Genomic DNA, 9,696 nt, shown 5'->3' with positions numbered 1-9,696 from the left:
GCCTGTACTTTGTTTTGATAGTAGAATGGAGTATGTTGAGTAAAATGTAAACGGTAGTCCGGATCCATTTTTAAAACGGTATTCACGTGTGTTGGGTTCTAATATGTGGTGATCCGGGAGCATGTGTTTACACGATGTCGGACGAACGGTGAATGATGATGATGATGAGGAAAGGTTTTCGAGAATGTTTTGTCGGTGCCGAAGCGCGACACCCTTACCTCGATGCAATGGACCCAGAAACAAAAAAAAGGAATTTGAACGCATCGCAAGCGCATTGGAGCATAATTAAACGCTGGAGACAGGGGTCTATCTAGGGTTTTTTAGGTATTCCTCGAAAGTATCCCATCATTATGGGCGCAATAATTGCTGTTTGAAGTGACTACGGGTTTGTCGAACGCTTGGGACGTCCAGGAATTGGGGTTGTGTGAACCAGAACCATTGACTGCTAGGTCTGTGTGATGAATACCAAAATGGCGTTAACGATCAAAGGCCTTACCGATTGAATACAAAAATTTAATGCAACAAACGGTTTTATTGACATAGAATTTAAAATTTATTTTGCGTTTAACAACGGAATACATACGCTGCTAGTAATAAGGATCAATGTTGTGCAAGGTGTGACCATTTAATTTTGAACATAAAAATCGTTCCGAAAGTCCGAAAAGCTGGAACCAGTTCCAATCGAGCACCCTGCATTCTGCATTTCCTCTTCCTTCCTCTTCTTGCACGAGCCCAAAATCAAAGGCCAGCAAGAAGCGCCCTTTTCGGAGCGAAGGTGTTGCCGAATTTGAATATGCTATTGAGTAATAACACCAGGCTCGTAAATCGTGCAGAAATCAGCCGTCCCAAAACTGCCCAGCGCATGTTCGGGCGTCCCTTTTTCGTTTTTTTCGAGCGCTTCCCAAATCCAAAAACGCATTCGACGGCGACGTCGTTTTGGGTAAAGTGTAAAAACGATGCATCGATAAAATCAATTGCCCAAAAATGGCACAATCGTGCAGTGCGCACGTTTATGCGCGAGTCCGCCAAACGAGCGCGGCCAGAAAAAGTACGGCCTCGGCCGATGATTTCCGCAAAGGACTTTACAGACCGGCCAAGACTGATCCGGGGAGAACATGAAATAATGCTGCCCAGAATCGCACGACGGAAGAAAGGCAACGGAACGAAGAATCCCGGATGGGTTCGATGGGCTTGAAGTTTTTGTTCCCGACCATCGGCTGGCCGGTGGTCCGCCACAACGCCTTCGTCGTCGCTGCCGCCGCCGCCGCCGCCACCGCGGAAGGACGAAGACAAAAGTCCCAAAAATCCGATCGTGTCCGTCTATCAACGTCGATCGAGACAAAAAAAAACTGGCATAAAAGCGGAAACAGGACGCAGTGGACGCACTCAAAAAAAAAGCGAAACCAAAAATATAAATATTGAACCCGCCGCCCGTAAAACAACCGACAATTGGCCCGGCCAGCCAGAGGGATGTCCGCGCGGAGTTGGCGCGGCCACATCCTCTTCATTGTTTATTACCCGGAATAAATGTCACATTATGCAGCCTGGGAGACCGCGCGTCCCGATCCGATCCGAGCGGAGGAAGTCGCGCCGAGGCCGCCCCCGGGTTGGGACGATAAAAATCAAACCCTTCTTTCCCTAAGGAAGTGCCGCCGACGACCGAAAGAATTAGGACCGAGGGCAGCAAAAAGTCGAGCAAGTCGTCCAGCGAGCGAGCAGCAAAAACAGCAAAACGAACGAAACGAACCGCAACAAACCGTCGATCGATTTTCAAGATCAAAGCCATAAATATTCATTCGTCGACGGCTTTCTCGTCCTGCCCCGCTGGTGCTGGAGCACCGGGGGTTTTCTTTTCGCCAATTGATGGCCTCCGTGGCTCGCGTACCCGATACCGATCGATCTCGATGCGCTCGATCCCCGGGCCGGGCGAGGCGAGCGTCTCCGATAGTAATCGATAGTTTTTCCCCCAAGGTTCTTACGATTGGCGGTGGCCTGGCGCTTGGTCTCTCGGCGGTGAGAACGAAAAGTTTAGTTTCTTCGTTCGTTTTCCACAATCGGCAACGACTGCTGTTGAGGCTTATTTAGTGGCCAGCATTGGGTGGCTATATTTACTGCAGCGTCGGTGATCTGTGGAGAACTTTTACTCGAACGTTCTAGACGTTCCGCCGCAGGCTCGATGCCCAAACCGTCCAATGCTGGGATTGGAGGCCATATTTATGGAATGTTATAGGGAAATAAAAAGCCCAAGATAGTCCACGTGGGTAAAAATTTTTTATTTTAAAATTATTTAAAAGAAAAGTTAAATCTACTAACAAAATGCGTTAAGTTTTTGTCTAAACGAAAGCGTAAAAAAAGCTTGAACTTGTTCGCACGCAACCCATGAATGCAGTTAAATGGTTCCGATCCATCGCGTACGATACGGGATCCGTGGTTGCGCTGCGGATCCGGTCCCCCCCTCCGACTCTCCTTTCCCTGAGAAGCCTCTCGGGGACATTATTTATAAAATTTATTTGAGCCCGAGAGAGTGAGTGCGCGGTTCCGGACCGGTCGGACCTATCGACCGGGGCCGGTAGCTCGACTGCGAACCGGGCGCGAAGGATGCGCCCCAAGGAGGCACACTGGCGGCACTGCGCTGAAAAGGAGGCAAACAGAAACTAACTTCAAAGCACCTCCAACAATGTAGCGGCATTGTAGGAGTCTCGACCCGCGACCCCCGGGCCCGCTCCGGAGAGCCTTTGGTCTTGGCATCGATTTGTGTGCACCGCACCGCGAAAATACCGAAACAAACCCCTTGGCCGTCAGCGCATCGAATCCGCGTGGACCGCGGAACAAACGGAATGGCTGAGAAAAAAAAATGGCCGAGATCTGTGGCAGCCTTGCTGGGAGAAGGCCCAGCATGGGCGCAACGGGCGCATCAAGTCACCGAGAGAGCGAAACGATCATTTATTTTATTGATTTAGCGTTCGGCAGACGACCAGGTGACTTAAAAATGGGAACCCGGGCCACGGTGACGGCGGGACCACGACTCGCCACGGCTTTTTGGCGGCGACCCGCTTCACGGTCGTTCCTGTTCCTGGGGAGGATGGCACGACCTTTCGGCGACCTACGCCAGGGGACGCGGCCGCGGCAGTGGATAAAATTTATTCGTTCACTGCAAGATCAAGAGATCAAATCTGGAGCTGGCTAATAACTCCTCGACCCGTCCGGACGATTGCTCGCGACGACGTTCGTTGGAAGGGACCGTTTTCCGATCCTCGCCAAATAGCGTCGTCGTCGCGCCGGGAAGTTCCATTGTCCGTGTGGATGTGTGCGCCGAGTGGTTGCTCCGGTTATCAGTGCTTCTTGGACGGAAGCGGGAACCTTCCGAGGCCGGGAGTCCCGGGAATATTTATACTTCCGCGAGAAAGATTTAGATCACCATTGTGTTTGCCGGCGGCGAGAGGGCGATTGGGTTAGAAAAGAAGCACTGTGACTGTGGCCATAAAAAGGTACCCCCCCCGGAAACACCCAGCCGTAATCGACATTTATAGTTGATTTTGTCACTGAAACATGATTAAGAGCCCCCCCGTTCGTTTATTTTAGATTGTTTTAAAAAGCAGAAGACAGTTGATAACATTTATCATTTCCATTTGACACCTTTCACACCGAAGCGCTCCCTGGTTGTCAGTTCGCCAAGCTCTGGCAGGGGGCTAATTAAGGATCCGTTGGGGACGCCGTGCTGTCAAACGGCGATTTGACAGTTCGCTCAGATCAGATTTTTACGATTGCTTTTTACGATTTACGATTTACGATGTATGGTTACAGTCTGGAAGAGTTAACGCGTAATAAAAGAAATTGGCCGGTATTTCGTTGAGCAGCGCATTAATTCGTTTTCTCCTCTTTCAGCGGCCCAAATGGAGGCAGGTAGAGAGGTGTACCGTAGGCTGAGGGCCAATCTGGAGGGTGCGCTTCGGCCGGTTCGTTCGGTGAGTGCTGCCGAGGTTAAGGAGCAGGAGAAGGAACCTGAACGGAAGGGGTCAACCGTTGAAACATCCTTGACCCTAGGGTTGACGTACCCGGCCCACGGACAAGTTCCCTGTCTGGTGGACCGTGTTACGGTTCGACGCAATGGCCGAGTGCCCCAGTTCGTGGCCGCGGAACCGCTCCGGGCGGGCGATCTGATCGCCTGGGAGAAGCCGCTGCTGTTCGTCACCAACGTGGGAGGATACGCCGCGTGCGACTACTGTGGCACCGACTGTTCGGACATTCGGCAGATTTCCTGCCACGGCTGCTCGTCGACGGTAGGCTTCTGTAACGCCGAGTGTCGCAAGCGAGCCTACAACACTTACCACTGGCTGGAGTGTTTGATGTCGGACGGCGGGATCTCGTGGTTCCGGGAGGAAACACGGCTGGCGTTGCGTCTGTTCTGCCTGGGGCTGACCGTGTACGAGAAGGACTTCGGTAGGCTGTACCAGCGCTACAAAAGTGTGGCCTCGGCGAAGTCACCCGACGATCCGCTGAGTGCGTTCGCTGGACCCGGTCACTCACTGAAGGACCGCCACGACGCACTGTTCCGGTTGCCGTTTGACGAGCAGATGGCCCGGAAGCTGTGCACCGAATTGTTCCACCAGCTGATGGAAAAGTACTGCCGCCAGCTGGCGAGTGTTCTGAGGATGATGAACATCGAGTGCAACGTCACGCATCTCAGAGAGCTTACGAAGTACTACCACTTCGTAAGCTGCGAAACCAAGCAGAGATCTGTACTTCCGATACCCACCGGGCTCTTAAAGTGCGAGGCCAAAGACCGATTAATCAAAGGCGACGGTATCTACCCGATGATGAGCCTGTTCCGCCACTCCTGCAACGCGAACCTCAAGCTGATCTCGACTGCGGACAACTGGCAGCTGGTGTTCGTGTTGCGTCCGACGGCCAAGGGCGAACCGCTTTGTTTGGCTAAGTAAGTGTTCTTTTCTCAACCATCAAAATGATTCTACCCACATTCTAATGTTTAATGTGACGCTCCCCCCTAGACAACACTATTTCGTCAAAAATCGCGAAGAGCGTCGTCTTAAAGTCCAATCGATTTACGGCAGGCGGTGCGCGTGTGACGCATGTCGTTACGATTATCCGCAGAATCATTGCGCTATACCCATTACCCATTGCTCCGACGAGCAGCGCATGGTGTTTCAGGACTGGCTGAACAGTGCCGGCCCTGTGACACCTCCTTACAGTACCGAGTTCCTGCAGTATCAGATGAAGTTTGAGTACGCCCTCATAAGGAAGTACACGCATGCAAGGGTTCGACTGGCCACTGGCGGTGGGGCTGCGGAACTGAACGTGTTGAAGGTCAGGAAGGTGTAGAAGCAGGATGAACGTAATAGATGTGGCGTCCAAAAAGCCACAAGCGCTAAAGTCGCTCGACAAATATCACACTAAGGAAGACCAGGAAGAGGCCAGGTGAGCAACGAATCAATCAACCGACTCGACTAACTTGCAACAACTGCAACACGCTGGAACCGTGGCGTTGGTGGTTTCAGCTTCAGTCCGCTGCAATTACGCCGCAGAAAGATCCCCAATAAAGCAAGTTTGTAGCGAAAGTCGAAAGTCCAGTGCTGGGGAGTTGAAAGTTTTCGCATTCATTTCCACCGAGCTGACCCAAGAATTTTCCGATCCGGCGGTATCGGCAAAAGTTGCGCCCCAGCCTCGATCGTAAATTCTTGTTTTCCCCCGTTCAGAGATCCTCTCTCGGGCCGATGGCGGAAGCTGCGAGTAGTCCGCTCTTCGCTGTCCGGGGTTTGAATCGAAGGTTTGCTTTGCCAGGTTCAGGCAGTGAATCGGTTCCTTGGGGGTGGCCATGTTCCCGTGCCCGTGGCCCCGACTGTTGAAGCCTTTAGTTCGCTTTCGTGCAGTTTTGTAAATAAATTTCTTCTTATCAAGTTAATTGCTCAATTAAAAAAGTTTATTTTTATGAACTGGTGGATGCTGAACTCGAGGAACGTTCACGGACCGAAAGCTGCCAGGAAGGATTGTTTATCTTACGCCCCGGAGGATAGTGTGTGGAAACCCATCGACACGCACCACCTAGGAAGGTATAATGGAGAATCTCCCCGAACTAGAAAGGGGAGCGTGTGCGCGACCCGGTTCGGAGCAGGCGCACCTTACCGTTGTTGAGCGAACCGAAGTGGCTGCTACGAGGTTCCGGTTTACGAGCTGAATTTAAATACGCTGATAACGCGCGACGCGGATTGGAAACTAGCGCTTCTCTGTATCGCTCGAAGCAGGGTAATGTGTAATCTAATGGTAATGTGCCCGAGTCTGCTAAGATGGCGCTCGGAGTGATGGTTTTTTTTATTGCAGGAATGCCAGATATACCGGCGCACCATTCTTGGACAAAGTTCAATGAGACGGACGGACGGTGACGGAGCTTGATCAGCAAACTTTTAAATGCAATTTCCGTGCAAGGACGGCCTGTAGCGTTGTTTATCGGACTGAATTTACATTTAAATAGACTCGTGTGATGGCCATGTGGAACCTCAGCTGAGTCATCACCGCAACACCGGTTCCCAGGGATGCAGTTTCAGTTAATGACGGGCGTGTGCTCAACCATGGCGACAATGAGTCCAAGTGGCGAGTTCTGGGTAGAAAATGGACAACACACGTGGAGTTAATTTATGATACACCAACCTGAAGTATGACGTAGCCCGGCTCGGATTCAGCAGGGGACAAGTTCGATTCGGATGACCGGAATGTCGGTCGCCTAAAAAAAAAACCCATTTTTTCTTGCAGGAGACGCATCGCGCGAGAAACCATTTATCACCTCCGCCGCCGCCGCCACCGCCGGTCTGCGGTCGCCTGTTCGCATTCTTCGGTTTTATGGTACGGCCTAAGCTACGGTGTGTTGGCAATGTTGTAACGTTGGCCCCGGGCCGGAGTGAAAAGAAACATATCAAAAAATATTTATTATTTGTTTTGTTCAGCATCTCCGCCTTCTGCTTGTCGCACGTTGACGAGACAAACTGGCTGGCAAAGGGGGCCGGAGTGCGTCAGCATCAGCGGTCATTGTTTTGGTCGGTTTCACGCGGAGGTTATGGCTGAAGGGACCTCACACCAGCAAGGCTCATCTCTATCTTCTGGTGATGGTAGCAATCGAATTTGAAGCACCCGAGCGTCAATGTGGCACGAATGCTTCGGAGTTTGGCCAAGATCTGGTTAGATTTCCAGTAATTCATCTTCGCGGTAACATGACACCGGCCGCCGCCGCACGAAGAAGAGTCCGGTGTCAAGGCGTGAGGTCAGCGGTGAGAGATTCGGCTAAACACGGAGGAGGCGTTCTGTTCCCATGGTGATCCGTGCTTTGCCGAGGTTTCCACAGTCATCGGCTCGCCGGTGACGCATGGGTGAATAACGCAAACGCTACAGGCATTATCTTTCGCCACAGAATGGCAGCTTTGTTTGGTCGTGGTTGAGAAGATATGGCCTGAAATTGCCAGAACTAGGCGAGAGCTTGAAGACTTGGAATGGAATCTCTGGGTTCGTCCATGAATTGACGGCGAAGTGCTGCGATCGCTCAATGGTTTCTACAATGTTTTACTTTGGATCATAGTAGCTTGGGAGTTACTCTGTCACAATGTACGGCAAGCAAGTTTGAAAGGATACATCGACATTAAAGTGTCTGATCCGCTTTCTGGAAGTGAGGCCATTGTTTTACATCAGCAACAATGAAGAAGAGAGAGCATTGTAACAAATAGATAGAGCAGTGAAGCAACTTGTCCACTCGTTTGCACCGTTTCGAATGTTTCGAAGGCACACCAAGAACGAGAAACCACCGCGCGCCCGTCACGTTTCTGGACCAACGAGGTAAATTTGATCACCTTTCGAGGCGCACTATCTGCCGTACCGTACCTGTGCAAATTCTTGCCCTGCGACGGCGTGCTTCTTTCGCATCCGACATCACCACGCGTGCTCGCGCGCGAACAACGGAACTAAAGGATGATCCGTTCGTCCTGTGGCTGATGGAGCGCGAAATTGATTCCCTGACGGCTGGCTGTGAGGCGGCGAGGGCTGTAAATAAAATAACGGGATCGAATAAATTCAATAACCATCATAACGAGGCGACGGCCGTTCGCGGGCCACCCCGTCAACGTCGGTCGGTGGCGTCTCTGCTCTCCTGTGCGCCCTTTTGAAAATGGCTCCGTTTCCGGCTGACGGATGGGATGCGCCTCGCGCCGATGAGCGACAGACAAGGGGCCGGAACACGGAGCCGGAACTCACTCCGGAAGACGCGAGACAGCGTTTGAACTTTAACCACATGTTTCTGATTCCGGCCCGCGAACAGGGCGGCACGTTCGAAAATTTGCCCGCGCAACGGAGACGTCGGCACCACCTCCGCTAACCCGTAGGAATTTAATTTAAATATCAAACTCAGGCGGATGGTGGTCCGGGGCTTCCACCACCCTGCCCGCTGCTGACGACTATTTAGAGCTCGCCAGTCGGGTTCCTTATCCTCTCCCGGACTATATTGTTTCGCCGGTGCCACGGTGCTGCTCTGTTCCGGTAGCTCCTTCCGAACACCGAAGATGCTGGTTTTGGAGCCCTGGTAGGATTTTCTTTGTTATCCTCGCGGAACACACATACAGGCGGTTCCGGGTTGCGCAAAGTATGCTCGCGAAAACGTGATTGATTCGTTATCGGGTCAACGATAACGACCGCACAGCCTGGCTCTCGGGTGCGGTGCGGTCTTCTGCGGAGCTCAGCATCCGGATTGGTGTTTACGCGTTACGCCGAGGCTAAGTGTAGTGATGAATTGCAGCATGGCTTGGTGGGGGCCCTTTGTAAAAAGGACAAAGGGTGGCCGGGATTTTAATGTCGTCGAAGATGGATTTACGCCTCTCGGAAGCTTGGCTTTGCCGAGCGCGCACTCGCGCGTGCTTGCGCGTGTTGCACGTGGGGGACTTCCGTTCGACGCCTTCGTCTGATGGATTCGATTAGGGGGAATTCGGTCGTATTCTGCATGCGTGTGCGTGCGAAGTGTAACGCAATTTTAATGGCAAACAACTCCACGCGCCCGCAGGAATTCGAAGGCAAGTGTTAAACTTTATTTGCTCTCGATTCGATTACCCGGGACGGGTGAAGCTTTTGCGGTCGTCTACTCGTTTGAAGTTGAATAACTGCGAAGCGACCTTCAAAATGTCCTTTTAGGAAGCATTACACAACTAGAATGAAATAATTTATCGGTAAAACATTTTACGTTATGGGGCGTTGTATGAGCTGATATTGTAATTTAAAAGTCGTAAAACGTAACCATCGTAAGTGAAAGGAAACCCACGTCAAACCCCAAAAAACAGCTCGTCAGCTCGTCTCAAATACCAACCGTACCTTCGACCGGGTCTGACATCTTGTTTCACAAGCACGCTAATAAATCGCCTCATGAATCCTTTAAACTCCCGTCCTTCGCGGAAAAAGGGGTAATCGATGGAAACTTAATCGCCGATACCGCCCGATCACCGATTACACCGCCTTATTACATAGTACACCTCTTTTCGCCGAAGTCAGCGGGGCCCGGTACCGTGGCCCGAGTCAGCAAAACGGGTGTCCTTCCGATCCCGGCAGGCAGTTCGTGGAAGGAAAGCTTCATTAGCGGCGTCTAGCAGGGAACGATGGCAGCGGCAGCCCCACTCTCGCAATTATCCTGCTCCCGCTCCGTCAATAGGCAATTGT

General features: G+C 51.8%; 1 protein-coding gene across 1 annotated transcript; it reads left to right on the top strand.

Moving 5' to 3' along the window:
• Positions 1 to 3,893: 3,893 nt before the first annotated feature.
• Positions 3,894 to 5,340, top strand: LOC131215474 (uncharacterized). Its single transcript, XM_058209867.1, has 3 exons — positions 3,894 to 4,712; positions 4,770 to 4,936; positions 5,211 to 5,340. Exons 1-3 carry the CDS (start codon positions 3,894 to 3,896, stop codon positions 5,338 to 5,340), a joined length of 1,116 nt encoding a protein of 371 aa, XP_058065850.1.
• Positions 5,341 to 9,696: the final 4,356 nt, after the last annotated feature.

Source organism: Anopheles bellator, chromosome 1, assembly GCF_943735745.2.
Source record: "Anopheles bellator chromosome 1, idAnoBellAS_SP24_06.2, whole genome shotgun sequence".
Taxonomy (NCBI): domain Eukaryota; kingdom Metazoa; phylum Arthropoda; class Insecta; order Diptera; family Culicidae; genus Anopheles; species Anopheles bellator.
Note: the sequence above shows the minus strand (reverse complement) of the source record. Positions and strands in the feature narration are given on the sequence as shown.